The 26,621-nt window shown below is 46.2% G+C and overlaps 1 protein-coding gene across 1 annotated transcript in view; it reads left to right on the top strand.

Annotated features, from left to right (window-relative positions):
* Positions 1 to 7,932, top strand: part of LOC147112793 (glycoprotein endo-alpha-1,2-mannosidase-like) — a 53,346-nt gene extending 45,414 nt beyond the window's left edge. Inside the window, exon 2 of the mRNA XM_085998222.1 lies at positions 2,480 to 7,932. Within this exon, the coding sequence (XP_085854348.1) occupies positions 2,480 to 3,149 (670 nt within the window). The 3' untranslated portion in view covers positions 3,150 to 7,932. The remainder of the gene's footprint in view (positions 1 to 2,479) is intronic.
* Positions 7,933 to 26,621: the final 18,689 nt, after the last annotated feature.

Raw genomic sequence — 26,621 nt, 5'->3', positions numbered from 1 at the left:
CCCCTCCCCTCCTCCCTCCCTCCCTCCTCCCCGCTCGCCCTCCCCTCCCTCCCCTCCCCGCTCGCCTCCTCCCTCCCCTCCCCTCCCCGCTCGCCCTCCCTCCCTCCCCTCCCCGCTCGCCCTCCCTCCCTCCCCTCCCCGCTCGCCCTCCCTCCCTCCCCTCCCCGCTCGCCCTCCCTCCCTCCCCTCCCCGCTCGCCTCCCCTCCCTCCCCTCCCCGCTCGCCCTCCCTCCCTCCCCTCCCCGCTCGCCCTCCCTCCCTCCCCTCCCCGCTCGCCCTCCCTCCCTCCCCGCTCGCCCCTCACCTCCCTCCCCTCCCCGCTCGCCCTCCCTCCCCTCCCGCTCGCACTCCCTCCCTCCCCCTCCCCGCTCGCCCTCCCTCCCCCTCCCCTCCCGCTCGCTCTCTCCTCCCTCCCCTCCCCGCTCGCTCGCTCTCCCTCCCTCCCCTCCCCGCTCGCTCGCTCTCCCTCCCTCCCCTCCCCTCCGCTCCCCCCCCTCCTCCCGCTCCTCTCTCCCTCCCTCCCCTCCCCGCTCCCTCCCTCCCCCCCTCCCCGCTCTCCCTCCCCCCCTCCCCGCTTCTCTCCTCCCCCATCCCCGCTCTCCCTCCCCCCCCCTCCCCGCTCTCCCTCCCCCCCTCCCCGCCCCGCTCGCTCTCCCTCCCTCCCCTCCCCGCTCGCTCTCCCACCCTCCCCTCCCCGCTCGCTCTCCCTCCCTCCCCTCCCCGCTCTCTCTCCCTCCCTCCCCTCCCCGCTCTCTCTCCCTCCCTCCCCTCCCCGCTCTCTCTCCTCTCCCTCCCCTCCCGCTCTCTCTCCCTCCCTCCCCTCCCGTCTCTCCTCCCTCCCCCCCCCCACCCCCGCTCCCTCTCCCTCTCCCCCCCCCACCTCCCTCTCTCCCCCCCCACCTCCCTCTTCCCCCCCCCCCCACCTCCCCTCTTCCCCCCCCCCACCTCCCCTCTTCTCCCCCCCCCCCCCCACCTCCCCTCTTCCCCCCCCCCCCCCACCTCCCCTCTTCCCCCCCCCCCCACCTCCCCTCTCCCCCCCCTCCCTCTGTCCCTCTCTCCGGCCCCTCCCCCTGCCTAGCGCCTGAGGTCCGGTGCCGTTGCTGAGGTCCCCCGCGTATCGCGCGGCTGATGGACGGTCGCTGCGGGCGGGCGGTGCTATGCGCGGTGAGTGCGGGCGGCCCGCGGGAGCCGGCAAGGCCGTTAGCGAGCGCGAAACGTCGGGCGGCGCGCCCGCGCTCCGTCCGCGACACCTGAGAGGGGGGAGGAGAAGGGGAGAGAGGGAAGAGGAGAAGGAGAGAGAGAGAAATTTTTTTCAGCTTCAGGCACCGAGTCCCCCCTGCGCGAGGGTGAGAGGAGGCGGGGGGGGGGTGTTGCTAAACACAATATAAAACTCAAATAAATTGTTAATTAATTGCCTAACACATAATTGAAATATTTACCTCAGTTCCCTAACACACAGAAAGTGTGGGGGGAAAAAAACCGTGGAAAATCAAGATGGCGGCCACTCACCTCGGTTCAGAAGGATAAGGCCCGCCCACACACGCACCGATTGGTCGACCGGTTCAGGTCACTGAAGCGTAGGATTGGTCAATCGTCGAGTCCACTCGACACTCAACTGTAGGAAGACCTCGACGTCACACGGCCGCTAATGAGATGCTAATGAGCGGAACGCTGAACGTTTTTGGGATACCGCGGGCGGGATTTTTGTCCGGCCGAAACGTAAATACGCCTATGACCGGTCCGGAATCGCAAGCTTTCTTTGAGGCGACGCGCGCGTCGGTACGCTCTGTAACTTCCAAACGTAGAGACCAGGCGGACAGACAGACAGAAGAGCCGCTTTATATATATAGATATGCTTTTTAACAGCATCTCAGCTTGTCCTGCCACCTTCAAAGATTTGTGTATGTACATACCCAAATCTCTCTGATCCTGCACCACCAGCAAAATTGTACCATTTAATTTATATTGCCTCTCCTCATTCTTCCTACCAAAATGCATCACTTCACACTTCTCTGCATTAAATTGCATGTGCCTGCCCATTTCACCAGTCTGTCTATGTCCTCTTGAAGTCTGTTACTATTCTCCTCACTGTTTACTACTTTTGAGTTTTGTGTCCTCCGCAAACTTTGAAATGATGCTCTGTATACCCAAGTCCAGGTCACTTAATATATATCAAAAAGAGCAGTGCTCCTAATACTGACCCCTGAGGGACACCACTGTATACTTCCCTGAAAAACAACCGTTTGCCATTGCTCTCTGCTTTCTGTCCCTTAGCCAATTGTGCATCCACGCTGCCACTACCCTTTAATTCCATAGCCTTATCAATTGGTTATTTGCAGAACCAGAGTTTGTAATAAATTTTTCATGACTGAATTTAGCCTTTATGTTGCAAATTGACTGTGTACAGGACTATTTTAATTGAATGTTGCTGAAGTTTGATACTCTAATCATGGTAAAATCTTGCTGTGAATAATACCAGTATTTTTTCTTCTTTCATTGCCTTTCTTTACAGGTACGGATCCCACCCTGCTTTTTACAGGTACAAGACCAGCACAGGAAGAACCCTTCCGATGTTCTACATTTATGACTCATACTTAACAAGCCCAGGGTCTTGGGCCAACCTTTTCTCTGTATCTGGATCACGCTCTCTTCGAAACACTCAATACGATGCACTGTTCGTTGCCCTAATCGTAGAAGAAAAGCATAAAAATGAAATTCTTCAGGCTGGATTTGATGGAATGTATACATACTTTGCAACAAATGGATTCTCCCATGGTTCTTCCCATCACAACTGGCAAGCAATAAAAGATTTCTGTGATAGTAATAACCTTATGTTTATCCCAAGTGTAGGACCAGGCTACATAGACACTAGCATAAGGGCTTGGAACAACCACAATACTAGGAACCGAGTCAATGGCAAGTATTATGAGACTGCTTTAAGTACTGCCCTTTTGGTGCGTCCAGAAATAATCACTATAACTTCCTTTAATGAGTGGCATGAAGGAACTCAGATTGAAAAAGCTGTACCCAAGAAGTCAAGTCAGTTAGTTTATCTGGACTATCTGCCTCACAAGCCAGATACCTATCTAGAGCTAACTTGTAAATGGGCAGAAAAGTTTCGTAGAGAGAAAGAACAGTGGTTGATGTGACTGTTTTGAGTCTTGAGAAAGGGAATAGAATAATTTTGAAGTATGGCATCAACCATTACAAGAGAATAGTTTTTTTTGGGGTGGGGAGATGGAGGTTGGTGAACTTCCTTGACAGTCCTGTGAAATCAGTAGCTAAAAAATGAATTGCAGTATTGGGTTAGAAGACATTGTACACAGTGACATTTGTGAAACTTTTAGTTGGTTTTTCTGTTGAAAGTGGTAACTTATGCTTGGTACAGTTTTATGGGTGCTAGTATCCCTCCTTTGCCTTGTCCAAGTTACCATTCTTTATATGTGGCTCTGACTGAGTGTTCAACCATTGGGAGCATTATGCAGACCCCATTCCTATCATTGTGTGTGTGGTGATTGTGATCATGAGTAGTAATGTTGGCTGATTGGTTCCCTCCCAAATCCACAGATGCTGAGCAATTGTAGCACCAGCACCACCGCACAGTCCAGGTATCTAACGTGGGACCTTCCTGTACTATACATGGCTCACTGCTGCAACGTGGTGAATTTCCCAACTGAGCTATAAGCAGCAGCTATTTATCAACTTACTTGAGCGATAAACCTTTAACTTCTCGACCTCTGTTAGCCTCCATACGTTCATATATATTCAGCGTTCTATCAGTTGCATAACTAATATTGGAGAATGTCAGGATGTGTTTTCTGGGGAGGTGGGTGATGGGTCAGACACAATTCCATTGAACTTTGGAGGTTTCTTCTCCCCATCTGTTTTTTGTTGTTTACAATCCAGCGAATGCCACAGAGTGTTTATATTGTGCTATGTGCACATTATTAAAAAAGGTATTGTCTGAGTTCCTGCAGCATCCTCACTGCAATGAGGCTCTGCTAGGAGCTGCAGAAGAATAGATCAGGTGGCGGTGAAACTTAGTCAATGGCATCTGTACACAAACCTGAAAAATTCATCACATTTCTTGGGACCTACTTTCTCAAACTTGAAGAATCAAATATTTGATTTGCATTATTTAAAGTTCCTTTACTATATTGTGTATGTATAATATTGCATTTTAATTGGTAGGATTGCCAAACATGTATTCCAGAGTTTAACACTTGAATTATTTCTTGTTTCTTCTACTGCATCTGTGGTATTCCAGAGTTTAACACTTGAATTATTTCTTGTTTTTGTTTCTTTTACTGTACCTGTGGATTTTTTTTTTAATTGTTGATTTAAGTAGTGAATGACTATCGGATTGTAAACTGAACATTTCATGATGTCTTTTTATTTAATGATTGGTATGGGTAATGGCTTCAGAGTTTTTAATTTTGGAGATTGTTGAAATGGGACAGCTGTACTTGCCCCTGACTGGCCCTGCATTAGCTCACAGTAACTGCATGGTGCCTAAGTAAGGGTTCCAACTACATGATTTAAGGACCAATTCTTTGCCAGTGCTGCTATAACACTTGTGCTGTTAGGGCTATAACTAAAATTCAGTTGGTAATAGGACACTGTAATGGTGCACAAGATGAACAGTTTCTGTTAGTGGGAACCTTTTTCTTAAGTACCAATCTTGATGCCCACATTTTGAATATGCACTGGTAAGTTTTCCTCTGAAGATAAATTTGAAATTACACCCGTCAAGGTGCCCCAATTGTCAGACTTTAACTGTATTTGAGTGGACTAGATCAGTATTTTGTGCTTTCTTTACTAGTTTCATTCAGAAAGCATGTTGACCAGAGTGGAAATGTAATGAACCATTTTTGTTTTGATAATCAGTAACATTTAAGGTTTAAATCTTTTAAACTTGCACAAACTGTATAATCTGCTTTTGGGGAATGTATCCAGCATCTTATGCTTTTTATCGAGAGACACTAACCATTAGACTGTCGTTGTAGTGCTCCTGTTGTGTATTTTCTTTGACTTTTTTTTCCACTGTTACATTACTTACCATGATTTTGGTTTTGAGATGTCTCTGGTGTGGCTGGGCCCTACATTGTCCTGTTTAAATCTTTCATTTTAGTTAATGAGCTACTTCAAGTTATTCCCAACATTCTCCTGGTGGTCGGGTTAATTGCTTCCCCATAATTGTCTAGGAAAAGTTGAAACCAATTATTAAAATTATTCAAAGTTTCTGGCTTCTGCCTTAAGGGGTAATTCTATTAGTCCACACTACCAGTGGGGACCCTTGCCTAGACATATCAGTCCAGTTACGGTAGCATAATGGTTATGTTACTAGTAATCCAGAGGCCTGTATGAATAACCCATAGAGAGAGATCAAATCTCAACAAGGCAGTTTCAAAATTTAAATTTAGTTTAAGAAATCTGGAACTAAATAACTGCTGGCATCAGTAAAAGTGACCATGAATTTGTTGGATTGTCGTAGAAACCCAACCGGCTCACTCCTGTCCTTTAGGGAAGAAAACTTGCAATCCTTATCTAGCCTGGCCTACGTGTGACTCCATTCCCACACCAACATGGTTGACTCTTAACTGCATTCTGAAGTGGCCTAACAAGCCACTCTGTTGTATCAAATTGCTACATGCCTCTGGTTCAAGAAGGCCCCCCACCTCCTTCTTGGGGAAACTAGGAATGTACAATAAATGCTGACCGTGCCAGCGATGCCCACATTCAGCGAACAATTTTTTTTTTTTTAATTGGGCAAGTGCTCACATTTCCAATGAGGGCGGGGATCCATGCCAGCAGTGTGTACTCACAAAATAACTGTGTACAGCTTTTATATCATCATTTGTTTTTTTACAGATGTAATTGTAGACCAAGTTTCTGATGTGGTTTGTGTGTGTTTATTTTTTGGCTGAGATGGGGTGATTGGAGGGGAAAAGAACTGGTGCCTCTTGAAATTTTGACTTCAAAACAAAGAACTTGCAAAGCAACCTGGGATTGGATCACAGTAGTAAGTTGTCCTGCACCAATTCAAATTAAACAAACTGAATAGATTTGCTGCTTCCCATTTTTCCTTTACCTAAGCTCCTCCTTTCATGGCACTAAAAAGTATTACCACAGATGCCAGATATTCTTTGGCACCTTATTCAAATGGGCTTTCTTCTAGACTATTGGCAGGCTACTTGTTCATTGGGTGAACAATCATAGCCTTGTCTGATTCTGTCTTGAATTGATGTCTGTCCACATGTACACTCTGCAAAAGTTGATAGCAGGTGAGAGCAGAAACCCTGGCTGACTTCCTCCTCTGTCTCTTTTGCTAGTTCAGGGATACTCAGGCTAGTTGTACTAATCCCACCAATGCCATGTCTGAAATCAGCTAACTCAGTACAGCCCAATATGGTTTGAACCTAGGACCTTTCTTGTCTTTGACAAGTACCACACTCTGTGGTGTAGTTACCATTGAGCCATCAGGGGAGTGAGAGGGTTTTTATTCCTCAAATAGCCGCACTGAATTCAACCATTATTCTAGGGTGCCCCTACTTTGTCCTTCAGAATTAATGTAGTTGTAATAATTTTATGTGATCATAAATGTTCTTCAGTTTGCAAAATGATTTTTCAATCAAATGGTGTATACTTGTTTTAACCACTTACATATCTGATCTAAAAGAAATTGTACATTAGGGAGCCAACTGGCATTGAACTCTTGAACAGCACCAATGGCTGCTTGTAGTGGTTTATTTGTTTTGGTGAAAGCCATAAACTGCTTGTAGCAAAGCACTGGGGTATGCAGAGATGAATACAAAGACAACCAGGCTATTACTGGGTACAATACCATATATCACTAACTTAACATCACTAACAATCTCTTCAATTAAAAAAGTATTTTTTAAGCTTTAGTTTTCAGAACCTAACTTAAAAACGAAATCCCAGTTTTTGAAGTCTGCAGTGTGCAAAAGCTCAAACTGGAGAGCAAAACTTGTAAGAAAATGAATATAATCTACCAATAAAATAGAAAATGACATACACTGACCATTTGTAATTGAAGTTCAGCTGTATTATTTTAAGTCTTACATTGGCTTTTACTGAGCCAACATAAGATTCTGTGTAATTTTGATTTAGATAAGACAATCCGACAAATACACACTTTGCATGAGTCTTTAGTTAGCTTAATTTTGGAGTATATCTTGTACATTGCAGTGACTACAGTATGCTTAATTTTGCATAACCATGTCACCTTGTGTTCCAATCATCAGTATTAAAAGATAGGATTTGTGTTCTTTTTATAATTGCTTTAAATATAAAGTGCAATGTGTGAAATAATGTAACATACTTTAACATTGTGGGAAGGGAGCAGAACCAAGTATTACACTTTAGTTTTAACATACCAAAGTAACTTCATAAACTACTGTATATAAATACATATGCCTCATTTCTGCAACATTACTTGCAGCTTTCATGAATTTACTTTGTCACAATATTCTTGGATAATACCACATTATTTATGAAGCGGTCGAGATGGGTATTGGCTACAGCAGTATGTCTGATTGACACTTCTTTAAATGTTGGTTGGAGGTTTAACTTGGCCTTTATTTCCAATGGATGAAAGTGAAGAAAATTCCAATATCCAGTAAATGCCAGTGAAGAATTGCTTGAACCAAAGGAACCTCGCTCTCAAGCAAAGGTTGTTTTGTTATTCAAGTTTTCAGAGCAGACTTGATCTCCCAGTCTCAAATTTAACATTAAATTGTAATCATATTGGAAGTCCTCATTCTGTGAGTCTATTGTTTTGCTTGTGACTGACCAGCTGCCTGTATAAAGCGAGACTAATCGACAAGTTACAAAATAAAGACTGTACAGTACTACTATGTTTATAATGCATGAACCTCTAAAATTCAACAAAATAAAAATCCATACCACTATGGTTTGAGCTTTCTGATATTGTTTCCTTGTCATTAAAGAACTTATTAGTCTATTGGTTTTGTAAAATAGTACATGCTTCATGATATAAAAACAAAATGCTGGAAATACTCAGCAGGTCAGGCAGCATCTGTGGAGAGAGAAACAAATGTTTCAGGTCAATGTCCTTTCATCAGAACCTTATTTCAGATTTCCAGCATCTGCAGTATTTTGCTTTTGTATACATGCTTCGTGATGCTTTATTATAATAGATAGACACAGGAGTTTTCAAAACAGTGACCCCTCTGTTTCAGCTTTGCTCCTGTGGTTTATGATGTCATCTCAACCCCTAAGTAACTTTTGTCCATTTTTTTCTTAAATAATACACTGATACGAAAGGTGTACTTCACAACTTTTTAGCTGAACCGTGCAACCATTTTGTAATTTACTTAAATTAGAAGGATTTTATTGCAATGTTAATACCATTGGCAGTATTAACTACTGTATAAAATATTTGCTGTCACAGGTGTGTTGCAATGCCTATTTTTGCAGTTCATAAAATTGTTATGACATGTATTGTGTGCAGGATTGAGTTAAATATTCAATACTAACATATATCTTGGGGTATTGTTCATATACTGAGGAACAAAGGCTTTGGAACAAGCAGGAGAGGCATTGAGCAGCTAAGGGTTGGGGTCACGGATAAGAGCCAGTGAGCAAGCAGTAAGGAAAATTAATTGTAATGGGGACTGAAGGGAATTCCAATAATGTTTCCTAGTAAATCTAATTAACTGTTTCTGCCATGAAAAACATGAAAGGGAAGTTTCCTTTTTCTCTAATTGGTTCAGTGTTTCTATTGTGATAAGCCACCAATGTGACTGAGACTTTGACAAAAATTGAGACCAACAAAAAAATTATATAGATAATACCTTCATTCTTTTCATTTTGCAAATACAAAATGATGTTTACCATCCTCTCAATCACATGACAAGATTGTTTAGCATGGACTTGACAACCTTTAATGCCCTTCAATCAATGCCATTTACATATTACTTCAAATTGTTAATAGTCATTGTTTTTTGGGAAAGTACTTTGTTTTAAAATACAGATTTTTGAAGATATTAAATGATGGGATTCTGATGTCTTTAAATCACTAAAGTAGAAGATTAATCAGTTCCGTAAGTTCATGGAGCTGTATGGATCTACTGAATGGCAGAAAACCCTGACCTCTTATTTTAATGAGTAGAAAACTCAACCAGTTTATGATAGTGGTGTAAATCTGGCACTAAAGTAATATGGAGCTACTGAATCTTACTGCAACTCAGCTGGATCACATTATCCAGACCTAAACGAGCACAGAGGAGGAGCGAGTGGGGTGGGGGGGGTGGGGAAGCTGGGTATGAGTGAAGTGCTTTGCTTCTGCTGGTCAGGTTAGTATAGTAGCAACGCCAATTATAGTGAGATCTAGATAGACTTTTTTTTGTTATGTTGGAGCAGAGTTGCTGTCAAAATAATGGTGAGGGTAATGGCACTTGTTTAGTGTAAATGGCACAGCAACCTCAGGCGAGGGGCAGATGTGCAGTTAAGTGTGAATATCAAAGTTGCTATGCAAAACAGCATCTCGCAGTTTGCCTCACCGTTGGAATGCATTGAATGATGTGATGCTGTATTTGCGTAGTAGATACGAACTAAAAGATGTCTTATTTTAAATATTGTGCCCTTTTAGCGACATTATAGGCTGATTGGCACCAATTAACACTTATCTGGCCCTGAAAATTAACACTTGCAAGTGTGGTGTCTTATTCCTTCAAGTAGTAATCACATTTTTTAACTACTTTTCCTTTTTCCCTCCAAACCAATCTTTCTCTCATTTATTTCTCTTTCTGTACCTGATTTGACATTAAATTCACCCACTCTAATTGACGCTTCCATCTCTGTCCTTGCGTTATTAATTTAACAATCCTTCAATCTGTTTGGTTAAGGAGATACACAGTTGCTTGTCCTGTTCATTCAGGTCCCACTTGCCTGGTTTCTCTCAGTGATGTTATCCGCGCTCACTTTTAGCAATGCAAAAAATGTAAAAGCCTAAACGTGCATGGCAAAGTCTAACAGCAAATTGTTAGATGTCCTGCTACAGCAAATTATGGCGTGTTGTGTTTGAAAACTTCAGATAAAGCTGCTTACCTTTTGATTAACATTCTATTATTTCTTCCAACGGTCGACAACTTCAGTTGTTAAACCTCATGTCTGTGCATGGTGTATCCTCCAAGGCTGTGTGTGTATCTTGTATTCTTAGATCTACACTACAGAACTATAAGGCACATACTTGTGAATCAGTCATTGCTCCCGATTGACGACAAGAATGGATTGGTGAGATATTGAACTGGGACTAGGTCTATGCCAGGTTCTTGATTTAATTGACATGTACACTAAGCATGTGATTTGGTAATTCTAGTCCAACAGAAGAATAAGTCCATTGTAATGAGCATGCAGGATAGTTTTGTTGACCCCATTGATACTGATTGAGTGATATTTGCTCACTACAGAAGACTCTGCATATATTTTAGCCAGAAAGTTAAAGTAGATTATTTTGTACTCAATCATGTACTGAAATATAATTGTTCAGATAATTGGCAAGGACTTCATTTTGGCATTTGCAAGTAACATATTTTGCTAGTGCTTGGAATACTGATTAGCAAAATGCAAGTGAATTTTGTCTGACTTTACCGACCAGCTAATATTCCACTGAAGCCTCATGAATGCAACAGTTTGTAAATTAATCTCCTAAAACAGCAAGGGCCGTCTCTGATCCCTACCACAGTTACAGAATGGTTGTGATGAAGTTCATAATACAGTTGCAGCATACTGTTAGCTTTTATTAATGCTTCTGGTTATGAAGTTTAAATAATGTAATTTACAATATTATCAACTTGTGTATAAAAACAGATTGCTTCATTAATGAGTCAAAGTTTTATAGAATTTATTGCTTTCTTTTGATCAATTGTTTCAGGACTTCCTTGTGTATGCTTAAATCTGATCCTATGGAATAAAAACTTGTCCTCTCTGAATGCATGCTCAAGGTTACTAACTTAATAAACCATGTTTTCACACTGTCTACTATTGATAAAATTCAGGATGCAGTGCAAGAATGTTTATTAATCAGTTTATGTTGCACTGGGAACAAGCAGCTTCAGTGAACGTTGATCAAAAACATATTGCTTCTATGATGAACTAAGAAAATACAAGGTCACAAAGTTGAAAAGTTTATCTAAATCCTTTTATTCCTTTTAAATTGTTTTTGTATTCCCACTTGTCTTCATAATAGTTGCAACTTGACAGAACAACATTTTAAACTAATACTGAGAATATTGTGACTGTCGGAATCAATTACTTAGCTGCACAATAAGTCCTGAAGATGGAGTACATGTCTGGAAATATTCAAAGCCTTGGAATTTTTCAGTATGGAAAGAGGATTTCAACATCAACATAAGTGACTGTCAAATGCACTTGATATATTGTCAGTTGTGATTTGTTCTTTGTTATAATACTTCCATCATCAGAACTGTGTGGCAGATTGGTTTTGCAGATATATTGCAAGTTCATCTGAAGGGCATTTATTACTTTATTTGAACTCTGCTTCACATGCTTTTATGTAAAGTATTTGCATGCAGTAATTCTGTACTAAGGGCCCTTACTGTTGAAATTGCAAGCAACATCAAAAAGATGCAATTTCAAAGGAATGCCTTGGTGCTGTTAAAGCAGCAGCGACAGATTGAAAATACAAATCTCTAGTTTTGTTCCTTTACCTTTTAATATCTGTCTCCGCTAATTTAGCTCACTTTCTGGTGAGGGTTGGCATTTTATTAGTGGCTGAAATCAGACTGGTGAAGCAAGGAAGAGCAGATAATCATTCATGTTTTAATGAGGTTACAATAAAATTCAACATGAACTTGTTTCTAAGTGCATCACAATCAAGCTTTGAAATAGTACAGCATATGGCCCTCTAGAGTAAACCATGCACTAACTCAAGTTCCATTATTAACCTCATTTTTATGTTGTCACTCTTTAAAATTTAATTATTATTCTGCATCCTTGATACTTCATAGCTGAAGTAGCAAAGTTTCTAACTTGTAACAGGAGATTATTGGTACTTATTCCCTACATTTTATTGTATACTGTTTCAGTCTGCTATGCAATTGTGTGCACATATGTAGACCATTTTTAGTTGAGTGTGAGGTTTTTTCAATGCTTTAAATGAAGGATCTCTGCTATGGAATAGAATATGCTTTTTACACCTAGTATCAACATCAAGAGCACCCAGGTCAGTGGGCAGTTACAGATAAAGCCCTGGCCCTGGATAGTTACAGATTAAAGCTCTATTCTATAAACAGAGGAAGGACTGAGAAGGGTGAATTAGAGAGGGTGAATTCAATTTCAAATCTGGTACAGCAAGAGAAATAAAGTCGGAAAGAATGATTTGGATTGAGAGAGAAAACAGACAGGAAAAGTAAGAATAAAGATTTATAATTTTTAAAATCTAAACTAATTCACAACCTGAAGGAATGCGATTACGCACTTCACTTTCTGGGCAAGAGAGGCTGATTGGCAGTCATTAACTATTATGTTAAAAGGGTACTTGCGCTGTTAGTGACTAAACTTTCTGTGGCATGTTTAATGGCCAATTAATATGCAAATACAGCAACCATGAAAATTGGCGGCAGATAAGTCTGCGATGCAGTTTTCACGAAGCTAACGGCGAAGCAGCGCAAATCGGCCAGCAATTTGTGGTGTATCTCTTCCTTGCCACAAATTGCTGGCCAATTTGCGCACTAATAATGGTGTGCATCGCTTGGACAGTAATTTTTTCAGTAAAATCTGGGCCATTTTATTTAAAGCTGCCAGGAGATTTTCATCTTGACTGGGCTGGGTTTGAACTCGAAGGCACAGGTGAAAAAAGTATCCATTTCCTTGGGGAAAATGACAATGTTTTGTTTCACTGTGTTGTGACATAGACACATAGAAGATAGGAGTAGGCCATTTGGCCCCTCGAGCCTGCTCCGCCATTTAATAAGATCATAGCTGATCATTCAAATTCAGTACCCTGTCCCTGCTTTCTCCCCATCTCCCTTGATCCCTATAGCCTCAAGAAATATATCTAACTCCTTCTTGAATATATTTAATGAATTGGCCTCGACTACCCTGTGTGGCAGAGAATTCCACGGGTTCACCACTCTCTGGGTAAAGAAATTCCTCATCTCAGTCCAAAATGGCTTACCCCTTATCCTCAGACTGTGACGCCTGCTTCTGGACTCCCCGCTATCGGGAACATCTTTCCTCCATCTAGCCTGTCTAGTCCTGTTAGGATTTTAGAAGTTTCAATAAGATCCCCTTCATTCTTCTAAACTCTAGTGGATATAAGCCTAATCAACCCAATCTCCCCTCGTACGTCATTCATGCCATCCCAAGTATCAGTCTGGTGACTCTTCGCTGCACTCTCTCCATCACAAGAACATCCTTCCTCAGATAAGGTGACCAAAACTGCACACAATACTCAAGGTGTGGTCTCACCAAGACCCTGTACAACCGCAGCAAGACATACTTGCTCTTGTACTCAAATCCTCTCGCTATGAAGGCCAACGTACCGTTTGCCGCCTTAACCGTCTGCTGCACTTGCATGCTTACCTTCAGTGGCTGGTGCACAAGGACACCCAGGTCTCGTTGCACTTCCCCTTTTCCCAATCTATTGCTGTTCAGATAATAGAAGTGTAACACAACAATGTAAAGTTAAGTGATAGTGATCTGATTTAAATAACTACAGGTAGTATATATTATTTAGAGCAACCAAGCTGAATATTGAAAGTACAGAGGAGATCTAAAAATGGGAATAAGAGGGGCAAAGAAAGAGTATGAAACTAGATTAGTGGTTAACATAAAAGGGAATCTAAAAGTCCTTTTAAAAATGCATAAATAGTAAAACGGTAGTCAAAGGAAGGATGGGGCCGATTAGGCACCCAAAAGGAGATATTCTTGCGGAGGCAGAGGGCATAGCTGAGGTACTAAATGAATACTTTGGCAACATCCTCTTCTCTAGTAAAGACAGATGCAATGTTGCAGTAAAGGAGACAGTATCGATATTGGATAAGATAAAAATAAAGTAAGAGATACTTAAAAGTTTGGCGGTCTTCAAAGTAGAAAAGTCCCTGATCCAGCTGGGCTGCATGCTAGGTTACTGAGAGAAGTAAAGGTGAAAATTGTGGAGGCTCTGGCCGCAATCTTCCGATACATGAATATGGGGCTGGTGCCAGAGAATTGAAGGATTGCAAATGTTACATCCCTGTTTAAAAAAGGGGAAGGGGATAAACTTGACATCTACAGGACAGTCAACCTAACATCAGTGATGGGAAAACTTTGAGACAGTAATCTGGGACAAATTTAATTGGCATTTGGAAAAGTATGGATTAATAAATGAAAGTCAGCATATATTTATTAAAGGCAAATCATGTTTGACTAACGTTGTCAAGTTCTTTGAAGTAACAGAGGGTTGATGAGGGTAATGCAGTTAATGTGTATATAGACTTTCAAAAGGCATTTGACAAAGTAATAGATTAGTTAGCAAAATTAAAGCCCATGGGATTAAAGGAACAGTGACAGCGTGGATACAAAATAGGCTAAGGGATAGGAAACCGGGTAGAGGTGAATGGTTGGTTGTTTTTCAGACTGGAGGGAAGTATACAATAGCGTTCCCCAGGGGTCAGTATTGGGACCACTGCTCTTTTTGATATATATTAATGACCTGGACTTGGGTATACAGGGCATCATTTCAAAGTTTACAGATGATATGAAACTCAGAAATGTAGTAAACAATGAAGAGGATAGTAACACTTCAGGAGGACATGGACAGACTGGTAAAATGGGCAGACGTGGCGGGTGAATTATAACACAGAGAAACTGGAAGTGATACATTCTAGTAGGAAGAATGAGAGGCAATATGAACTAAATGGTACAATTTTAAAGTGGGTGCAGAAACGAGACCTGGGGGTGTGCATACACAAGTCTTTGAAAGTGGCAGGACAAGTTGAAAAGGCTGTTAAAAAGCATATGGGATCCTTGTCTTTATTGAGAGGCATAGAGTACAAAAGCAAAGAAGTTATACTAAACTTTTATAAAACATTGGTTAGGGCTCAGCAGGAGTATTGTGTTCCATTCTGAGCACCACACTTTTTAGAAAGGATGTCAAGGCTTTGGATAGAGATTTACTAGAATGGTACCAGGGATGAGGGACTTCAGTTGTGGGGAGAGTTTGGAAAAGCTGGGGCTGTTCTCCTTGGAGCAGAGAAGGTTAAAAGGAGACTTGATAGAGATGTTCAAAATCATGAATGGTTCTGATAGGGCAAATAAGGAGAAACTGTTTCCAGTGGCAGGAGGGTTGGTAACCAGAGGATTTAAGGTGATTGGCAGAAGAACCAGAGGCGGCATGAGGAATCATTTATTTAAACAGCGAGTTGTTCTGATCTGGAATGCACTGCCTGAAAGGGTAGTGGAAGCAGATTCAATGGTAATTTTCAAAAGGGAATTGGAAAAATACTTGAAGTTGAAAAAAAATTACAGGGCTATGGGGAAAGGGCAGGGGACTGGGATTAATTGGATAGCTCTACCAAAGAGCTGGCACAGGCACAGTGAGCTGTATCATTCTACGATTCTAACTTGTGTTGGCTGTGTATAGAATATTGGGTATCAAGAAAGTAATGAAGTTGTATTTTAATCCAAAGATTATGATCTGCAAATCTCCAGAATCAGAATTTAATTCTTAATTTCCTTCACATAGTGTTAAGGCCTGGAAATTGCAGTCGGAGGCTTGGCGCCGGTGTACGTCTCCGAACCAAAAAAAAACATTTGAACTTGCATGGTGTCTCCAGAGCTTTGGACTTTTCCAGTCCTGGGCCTGCAGGGCATAAGCCTGCGTAAAGGCCCACGGGCGCATACGGTTCGCAAGCATCCTGGGATCACTTGGGCCAAGCCAATCAATCACAAAGGGGGATTCCTATGATGTTTATGGGGATTCCATTTACATACGGAATCCCCATAAGCATAATTGAAATCCCCAAATAATTAAAATTTCACACCACTTAAATAAAAATAAATGGTCACTTGTTCAAAATTAATTAAAAGACGCTTTAAATTTATTTTTTAAAAATTTGCATTTTTATTTTAAATGCTTAATTAAACATTTTAAAAAGGGGCAAAATTTACCTAAACTAATTTTAAATGTTTTTGTATGTTTAAATCATTTACATTTATTTTAACCCTTATGCTGGTAAAAGGCGGCCTTACTGGTGCATTTGCCAGGCTTTTAAGGGTTTTGTGGGCATTCGCTGAGCAGCAGTAACTGTGCACCAGCAAAAGTGTATTTGTAGCGGATGCGGTGGATCTGCCCCAGTGAAACTTAGCATCGCAAATTCCGGGTTTTCGTGCATGCACAGCGCACGTGGAAACTGTAGGGGGTTTCTCTTGCTCGTTCTGGTCTCCTACCAGGCTTCGTGCAATGATTACCCTTGAGTGGTTCGACCCACTCTTCCCTACGGTTCTAGACCTTGGACTTAGGTGCAGGGAACTGTAGTGCAGAGAAAGACTCAATAGACCAGGTTGAATAGCATGAAATGGATGCTTTTATTATTAAACAGTTTGCAGCATTACAAAATACATATAAGCACAAATCAAAGCGATTACAAGCATGCACATATCTATAAACTTGATTCCATGGAAATGGGAAACACACGGCACATCGAAAAAGGGGAAACACATTACGATTACCCTTACCCTCTCCCTCCCCTTATACCTAAACTAAGTTTCGACTTGAGGAACTCGGGATCATGATCACCACTTTCAAACTCGCAAAAAGGAGGGGTTCGCAGCCTTTTTGGCACAGCTTTCCGTCGTCACGTGGATTTGGAAACTTCTGGCGCAGCTTGTTTTTCTCTCTCTCTCTCAGGCGATGAGGCAGTGGACACAGCCTCGGTGAGCGCTCGTCATGGCTGAAATCCACTAAGTCTGTTGTGGATTTGGATTCATGGAACAGGAAAACACCTCGAGAATGGGATGTTGAGGCACGGAAGTGCTAGGCCCGGAATGTCCTTTCCCTCCGGCCTGGATCGTCGGTTTTCCCGAGGGTGTCTTCTTCTTCGGCCTGGGTCGTCGATGATCTCCCGACAACGGTACCCGGGCCACCCTCGTCGTCTTCTCGTCATGGCCAAGCCTTGTCTGGCTGAACACCGACCACGTTGTCCTTTCCGAAATGTCCGTCCGAAATGTCCTGATCGAATTCCGAAGCTGCCGAGGTAGAAGAGGCGCTGATGGACTTTTTCAAAATCCATAGTTATACCCTTTTGGGCCAGCCTTATCTCCCGCCAGATCATAGTCCAGTCTTTGTAATAATTTTGGCGGGCAGAAATCTCTGCAGGGGCGCTTTGTCTTGTAACGGGAGCCGGTGATAACTTTAACTGGCCTTCCTGGCCGATAATGTCTTTTACTTTGTCACCGTAACTCGGTTCACATATTGATCGGTCTGGAGATTTCCCTTGATGGCTGTTAAACGGTTTTTCCTTTGTACATTAAATGGGTTTAAGTGTTCATGCATTGTCCGCCCATATCTTGATGGGCCCCATCCTGTTTGCCTGAAACTGTCTTGTACTTAGAATCCAATTGAATATGTATGCCCATTTCCCTGAGTTTCGGTTTCCCGATACTGGCTTTCACGGGCTTACTGTTCTCAATCCACAAGTCTGTCTGGCTTGCAGTAACAGAAATCAAATGGTCCAAGAAACTGATCACGAGGTCCGGCGGCCATTTTTGTGTGCCCTTTTATCAAAGGTTTTATCTGTACAAGCTTCTTTTGGTCAATAAAGCTGTGTTATTAATCCTGTTGTCTCGTGTGATTTCTATAATGAAAAATTTCAAATCTTACAGTCCCCCCTGTGATACGGATAGCTGGCTTACAGTATCAATAATCCTTGGTGAGCAAATTTTTTTTCCAATTCCTCACGTCCAAACATTCCCGGTAATTAACTATCCATGACCCCCATGACACATGCAGTTCCCATTTCAGAAAATTACCTTGTGTACAATTGGACAATCATAGGCAGTATTACCTTAAACTATAACACACTAAATCTTTCAGATGTGAAGGGCCCAATGCTCCTTACGCCACCTGTATACACCTTTTATTAATCAAAAAAACAAACTTTACCAAACGGCTATAACATTACAATATTCACACACTTAAACCCTGCAGTATCTGAAAATCTAAAAATGGAGGGACGCTTATAACTTTTAACGCTAGCTGCTTACACAGGGGTGTCCTCCTCCCCCACTCGTACATAGCGTTCTCTCCATTCTCCTGTGTTCTCGTGCCTCTGGAGGCGTTTGCCTCTCTTGCAATGCACGAACAATAAAAATATTACAATTAAAACCTGACACACTACTAGGATGTGGGATGCTATTCTAATCCAGGCTGGGATTTCTATATTGGTGAACAGGTCCCACCATGGTGGGGTGACTATGTCCAATATGTCTTTCCCTATCTCTATTGTCTTCTGCTCCAATGTGTAGAAATGCTTCTGTGAAACTATAACGGCTTTTAAAATCTTGGTGAGGTGTTCGGGGAGAGGGGGAATGACATAACCAAATGCGCGATGAATCACTGCAAGTCCGTGAAATTCTCTTTTACAGTGAGATGAACGGTGGAGGGTGCAGGAATGGGGACAATCCGTTGTTGTGCCACTTGAACTTCAGCCCTGGGTTTGAAACAGAAACTGCTGTCACTGACCGGACACCCCTCGTGCTGTCCATGGCGGTAGTGAGGCGCTGCAGTGGTGACACAGTATGTCCCACCTCCGATGTATGCCACCTGCGGGGGCACATGGTCCTTTGCCATTGCCTCCATGGTGCAATTTATCGGTTTCGCGCTAGCGGCTCTGAACCCGCACTGTGGTTTCAAAAAGGCATTCAAATGCTGGGGGCACAGGATGATGTGTGCTCCCCGGCTACGACACCCCGAGAGGTCGGTGCCTGTCATCGTACGCTCCCATCTGATGACATAAGGCGGGACCACTGCGTAACGAATGTGCGCACCCCCCTGAATGACTCCAATGTTCTCCACCCTGTATACCGGGGCGGGCCTAGCTGCGGGACCCAACACCGGCATCCTTATTACGATTCCCATGATAGTGTGATTCGAGCGTCCGCAGTCCACTGGGACTGGGTACGCCTCTGCGGCTAGTCTGAGCTGGCACGGACTTAATGCGTTCTCGAAAGGGTGGAGCGCTTGCAAGTGCTTGTTGCTGATCCAGGACGGGACCAAACCTTGTTTTAAATCCTCCAGATTACTGCGGCCCTCGCCCAGTAACCACGCCCCGTATAGCACACAAGCCTCGTTCTGCGCAGCCTGATCGGACGCATTCCGATCCTCCTTAATGAGCGCATTTACTGTCCTAGCGTGCTTCTCCAGCTCGGCAATTATTTCCTTTAAGTGTAGTGTCATGGCTTGGTCTTCATGCAGCTCAGAACCCACTACCTTATTTTCGCTTGTCAGTATGTTCCTCAACTGGGTTTTTAAACCATTGATCTGTGTCTGCAGCTCCACGTTGACTAGAGCGTTGACAACAGATGTTCCGGTGTTAAAAGCAGTGAAAATGTCATTTACAGTACCCCTTCTTTGCCTCCCTACCCGATCCAAAACTTCCTGTGGTGTGGTGTATAACTTGGCCTTGTCGATGTCGGCAAAGTCAAACTCGTAAAATTGTCTGAACATTCGGGTTAACAGTACCTGGTACAACTGTTCCATCTCTCTGGGACACCACTCCGGCAATCGTACCTCAGTGAGGTTTAAAATCACTGAGGCCACCGCGTAGTGTATCCCTTGGTACAGCACCTGACCGGTGGGTACCAATACTAACCCGTTCCCGGGTCCCTTTGTGGTGGTGGGGCACCCTTCCTTCTGGGCTAGTGCTACCGGGATTGTGGGCAGGGGCTTGCGTGGGCGGGTGATGAGTTCAGTGGCGTTTACCGGAATCGGGGAGTATGGGGCTCCGCACGCCCGAGTGCTGACATCCCATCTCATCCCCTTTCCTTCGTCCTGCCACTGCCTCTGGAAAAAGATGGATACGCCCTTGGGGCAGACGCGTTTCGAACCCCACATACAGACATATATTCCTTCATCTGGTTCCCACCATTTGTCCCAACACACACGTAACTGTCCGTGAGTCCCCGTAATTGTCCGATGGGTATTGTTACCCAGTCGCTCCCACTCGATAGTAGAGTTTTTCATGTCCTTTCCCAGCTTTCGTAACCACCACCATTGACTTAGTGGTACGTTCCCATTACACACCAAACAGATCTTCTTTCCCACGGTAACGCTGACTCTGGGTGCAAGGATCCTCACCCGAGGGCACATTAATGAAGTCTCTTGGTAGGCGAAACCGAAATTGCTGGAGTATTCCGTAGAATTTGTCCCCAGCCATCCTGGCCATCTCCCTTGGTGGAAGTAGGTGGCGGTTTCCTCAACCTCTCGCTTCCCCATCCCATCCGTCGCGATGGGGGCTGTGTCCCCGGAACACCCGAACACGATGACGTCCTTGGTGCGGCCCCGGTAGGCCAGCCCGCACCCGATCACCGTGATCCCTACGAGAATCCTTTCCATTGTATCCCTGGTTCCTGTAATCGACAAGATGATGTAGCCAGGCTCCCGACAGGTGCTGGATTAATTAAACGGACGCGCGGGTCCCTTGACCCTGCTTCCAAACAACCACACATACTGGGCAGACTTTGAAAACTATTCTATAAACATTCCGTCATTGCAAACTTTTCCCATCCTAAACTGACATTAAAATGACTTATACTTGAACATCATCACCTAAACCTATATACAGCGCCGCCCTCCTTCGGGCGGCCTACCTAATTCCTGTGAGGGCTGCAGCGCGCCGCTTCCTGTGGCGGGGCTGCACTGACCTTTGGCTTTGATCCCCCGCAGCCTGTCTCTGCTGAATGGGAATCGTGCCTCTCTCGGGCTGCTCTGTATCGAGGTTGGGGAAGATAGGGAGAGTTGGACCATTGCTTTCTGGGCTGGGGCTTTCGAGTCGACCTACGAGGGGCTGCCTTGGGTGAGGCTCCCAGGGCTGACGGACCGGGGGTTGGGACTTTCACCGTCACAGCCTGTGGTCCCACCACAGCTGCCGGCTCCAGCTCCCTTCCCTCTGGCTCCGCCCCCCCGGGGCCGGGATTTGTGGTATCCGACTCTACCTCACCTGTCCCTACAGGTTGTGAGTCTCCTCCCCCAATCCCTACCTCCCCTGAGCTCGAGTCGAGGGCGGAATCTTCGCCCTCTGACTCATCCTCCTCCGTGATTGGGTCAAGGGCGGGGTCGAGCTGTTCGGCCTCCTCCCCGTCCGAATCCCAAATCAGAGGGGAGACCTCCCACTCCAATGGGATGACTCCTCCCTTCACGCAGGCCACTGTTCCAGCCTGTGTGGTCTGTGACTCTGTCGCAGGCTGGGGATTTTCATTCTCAGACCTGGCCACTGTTGTTGGCCCTTGTGCACCCGCCTTAAACAGTTTGCACTGGTTAATGTGAAACCATTTTGTACGTCGGGGCACCTTCACTGCATAAACCATGGGGCTGGCCTTGTCTACAATGCTGTAAGGCCCCATGTACAGTGGTTCAAAACTCCCCACCCGGGCATAGTTCCTAACCATGACCTGGTCTCCGACTTCCCACTCTTGTTGCTTACGAGGTTCCAGCAACAGTCGATTGCCCTGATGCTGTCTCCCTATGTTCCCAGCCGCCTGCCCATAAATCTGTTTCAGGCGCTCCAAAAGGGTCTGGACGAACTTGTCTCGTTTCACCTCTTGGAGTTGGCCCTCAGTGAGCACCGGGGCTAGTACATGGGTGGGTGTTCGCATGATCCTCCCAGTCATTAATTCGTGCGGGGAGTATCCCGTACTTTTGGACTGGCTGGCTCGGATCCCCATGAGGACTAAAGGCAGGACCTCCGCCCATTTCTGGGGCGAGCCCATTGTCTCTTTCCTCAGCTTTTCCTTGAGGGTCCGGTTCATGCGCTCAACAATCCCGGACGACTGGGGATTGTAAGCTACGTGCCACTTCCCTTCAATGCCCAAGAGCATGAGGGTGTTCTGCATCACTTGACCGGTGAACTGACTCCCTTGATTGGACTCAACAAAACGGGGGAGTCCCCACCGTGAGAACACTTCCCGGATCAAGATCTTGGCAGTACCCAGTGCCGTAGCTGTTCTGCACGGGAAAGCTTCTACCCATTTGGTGAACACGTCCACCAGAACAAGGCAATACTTATACCCGCCCTGGGCGGCGGGCAGGGGCCCTATGTAGTCAACCTGAATCGAATGCCACGGTCCCTCTACCCTCCTGATGTGTCCCATGGGCACCTTCCTTTTCTGGGGGTCTGGGTTGTTTGCAGCGCACACAAGACAGCTCGCACAGAACTCGCGGACATCGTCTCTAAGTCCCGGCCACCATCCCGCCTGCTCTACCCGTTGCCAAGTAACCTCAGGCCCGGGGTGTCCTGCCCCTGGACCCTCGTGGGCCAGTTGAAGGAATTCCCTCTGGTGCTGCTGCGGCACAACCCACTGCTCCTCTCGGAACAGCATGCCTTCCTTGACTGAGAGGGCTGCTGTACTGTACGGACCCTCTACCTGCTTGCCCTCAACAATGGCTTTTAGGACCGTTTTGAGGGCGGGATCCAGGGTTTGGATGGTTTTTAGGTCTAGGGACGGTGTCACCCCTGTGTTCCCTGGAGTCCCCTCCCCGCCTTGGATCGCCGCCACGGGTCCGGGTCCATAGGGGTCCCAGAGAATGCCGTTGCGGGCACCCTCCCTGGCTAGCGCATCCGCCTGCTGGTTGCCCTGACTGCGGGGTTCTGTGGTGGAATGAGCCTTCACCTTATGGATGAACACCTCCCCTTCCTCCCCCACAGCTGCCAGGATCTTTTCCAGCAAGGGCTTAAATGTTAAAGGCCACGGCGGGACCAGATGGCGAGGTATTCCGTACACGAATTGCACGTGAACATGCTGTCCGAGCAAATAGTGTATGGGGTCGGGAAGATTTTGGGGTGGGTGACCACGTACGCCACCGCGGACAGTTCAGCTTGCTGTGCGCTCATCGTGCTGGGGAGCTTAATTGCCAAGGCAATGTTTGCCGCAGGGTCATAAACTCCACACCCTGTGAGTCGTTCGCCAGCAGATACCGTGCTGGAACCGTCTACGTAGATCTCGCAGCCTGTGGGGTGTATCCCGGCCCGTAAACCTATGTTGACCTCCCATACCCCTTCGACGGAACACCGATGGGCTGTTCCGGGGTATACCATGTTGGCTGCGAGCTTCGGCTCGCAGAGACCTTTAACTTTGAGATCCATCTGGGAAAGGAGGAGGGTCCAGCGCGCAATCCGGGCGCTGCTTACAGTCCCATCCTTAATCCTTCCATCCAGAAGCATCTTTGTGGGGGTGTGATGGGTGAGGAGGGTGATGGGAGAGGTTCCTGTGAAGATCACTGATCTGTTCACAGCCCAATGCGTGGCCAGGAGATGCCGTTCGCAATTGGAAAAACTCCTCTCCACATCGGTGAGTACCCTGGAGGAATAGACCACTGGTCTCAGCTTGCCGTGTCGCTCCTGGAGCAGCACGGCGCTCAGGCTGTCCCCACTAGCGGCTACTTCCAGGAAGAACTCCTCTCCCCCATCTATGGCCCCTAAGGCTGGCGCGGTCTGCAGATCCCTTTTCAACTTCTCGAATGCTGCCTGACACCCCTCATCCCAAGACCACTCGACTCCCTTGTGTAAGAGTCGGAGTAGTGGGGCTGCTGTGGCTGCATAGTCCTCGATGAAATCCCTGCAGTACCCGGTCAACCCCAAAAAGGACCTTACACCCGTTACTGTGTTAGGGATCGGTAGATCTTGCACCGATTCCCGTCTAGCCTTATCTATGGCCCTTTCTCCAGCGCGGATGGCCAGACCCAGGAATTTCACCTCTTGCTGGCCGATCTGTGCCTTCTTTGGGTTTACCTTGAAACCCTTCCTTTCCAGCAGTTCCAATAATTCGGCTAATAGTGGGCCGTGCTCCTCCCTTGAGTCCGTGAACAGGAGTAAGTCGTCCACATACTGCACTATCTGATTGGGCTGGCTAAATTCTTTTAAACTTCCCGCCATGCATTGATGGAAAATGCTGGGGCTGTTGTGAAAACCCTACGGCAAGCAGTTCCAAGTGTACTGTTGCCCTTTAAAAGTAAAGGCAAACTTGTACTGGTCCTCCCGCCGCAACGGAATGGACCAAAAACCGTTCGAGATATCCAACACTGTGAACGTGGTCGCGGAGGCTGGAATACTCCCTATTTGGTCGGCAACTGCTGCTACCATGGGCGCGCAGGCTGGGATGTTACTGTTGAGGACTCTATAGTCCACCGTGGCCCTCCATGAATTGTCCGGCTTCTTTACCGGCCATAATGGGGAGTTCACGTGAGTGGCTATTTGTCTCAATATGCCCTGCTGCACCAAGGAAGATATTGCTGTCTCCATGTCGGGTTCTGCCTCCTTGGGGAAGTTATACTGCTTTTGGGGCCGGATCATGGGGTCCCCGTCTACGCTGACCTCAAACCCGGTGACCCTCCCACAGTCGTGCTTGTGGGTGGCAAACGCGGTCAGATTGTCCGACACAAACGCTTGCAAGTCCGTTGGGACGCCCGCGGCCAGAAGCTCGAGGTCGTAACCCCCTGACGGCTTCATGGTGCACAGGGTCCCTTTCTCTCCCTTCCCTGGGATCACAACTACCTTACCTAATCCATTCTCGGCTCCCCAGAGACAGTGATTTCTAAGGTCCACGAGGATCCCGTGTTCCACCAAGAAGTCAGCCCCGAGGATGCTTTTCCCACCCCCCTCATTCCACTTCAATAGGATGCACATCCATGTGGTGTGGAGTGCTCCCAAATGAATGGAGAGTGGGATGGAGTACGCGCCAGCCTGTTCTCTGCCTGTGAAACCCGCTACTGAGAATGGAGCCTAGGTAGATAGAGGTGAGGCAAAAGGCTTAGCTGTGTGGATCACGGTGCATGATGCTCCTGTATCCAACAGGTAACTACCCTTTTCCTTCTCCACCTCCATCTCCACAACGGGTCTTCTCCACGCGTCATAACGGAGCAGACACAGGTAGACGGGCTGCGCGGGCTTCAGTCATTGGGACACTGCGGTTGGGGCTGGGGGAGCAACAGGGTTGTTGACAACTGCCACCTTCCCCTGTGAGGTCATTAGAGACCGCATTGTCTGTAAAATCGACTCAATCGCGGCGGGATCCACAACTGTACCAGCTCCTGGTGCTGGGGCAGGGGCTACGGTTTGGCTTTGGGTTGGTGCTGGGGCAGCGGTCTGGGCTTGGGCTTGGACTGCGGGAAATTTCCCTCTATTATCCTTCCACGGATTTCTACAGTCCCGGCGCCAATGACCCTCCTTTCCACACCCGTAGCAACTGCTCTTGGCTTGGGGGGCGCGATTCCCCTCCTGATGCCATTCCTTTTTAGCAGGAGCTGCAGGCCTCGCCTCATGCACCTTTCCCTTTGAGGAAGGCACACTCCTACTCTTGTTGTTCCTGTAACCTATCGTGAGCTGATCAAGTACTATTTCCTCCGTGGAGCGGGGGTTAGTGGGGTCAAACCATGCTTTGGCCTGCTCCCTCACCAACGGCAAGCAATTGGCGACCAGACACCGGAGCCAATGAGCCCTTTGGTCATCATCTAGCGCGTCCCGGTCCGGTCCTCCCGGGCAGCTGCGCCGGTACACTGGCCACAACCTTCCGGCGAAAACCCGTGGGGGTTCTCCCGCTAGCTGTATCGTCCTTTCCAATCGGAGGAACGGACTTCCATCACCCTTCCCTATAATCTCCAGGATCTCATTCCGTATCTCCTCGTACGTTTTTCGCCCTCTCTTGCTCTCGTCGGGGAGACATTGGAGGAGTGAGCTGTCCAGGGAGAACAGCAGCATTTTGGACATTTCGGCCCCGTCGCAGTCATTAATTGCTGCGGTTTGCTCCACGTCCCAAAAATGCACTGAGGGATCTCCTGACTCGGAGAGTTTTGGGATGTCACTGATCATTTCCCTTAGCTGTCGTGCGCTATGGGGCATTATGATCTGATTCACAAGGGGTCCATCATCGCCATTCGCTTGGTCCGGACCGAGCCTCCGGTGACGCGTGGGACACACCGGTGCCGGTCCTGACTCTGCTACCTGGGGTTGCTCTGCCTCAAGAACCCCTGTGTCTGACTCCTCCGTTTCCTTCCCCGGAGTCCAAGACTCGGTATAGGCAGGAGGTGCTGAGGGCTCGGGGGTTGGTACCCTAACTGTCTCTTGTGGAATCGGTCTTTTGGATTCCTTGGCTAACAGTAGCTGGCTCGCTGGTGGGTTTATGAGACACACCAATCCGTTTGCCTTGGCTAGGGCCGTTCTCAGGTCCTCTAGCTCCCGGTGGCAAGCGCTATGGTTGGTGTTCTCAGACCTATCCTGCATGGCCATCTTATAAGCTGCCCTAGCCCCCAAGATACTTTCCTCCTGTGTCGCTACCTGCTTGGCTAGGCGGAAACATCTCTCTCTCATTCTACCTTCACTGGCCTTGGCCTCAATGACCTGACATTCCAAATACTCTATCCG

Source organism: Somniosus microcephalus, chromosome 9 (genome assembly GCF_052327205.1).
Source record: "Somniosus microcephalus isolate GS21.2 chromosome 9, FLI_Smic_1.0, whole genome shotgun sequence".
Taxonomy (NCBI): Eukaryota; Metazoa; Chordata; class Chondrichthyes; order Squaliformes; family Somniosidae; genus Somniosus; species Somniosus microcephalus.
Note: the sequence above shows the minus strand (reverse complement) of the source record. Positions and strands in the feature narration are given on the sequence as shown.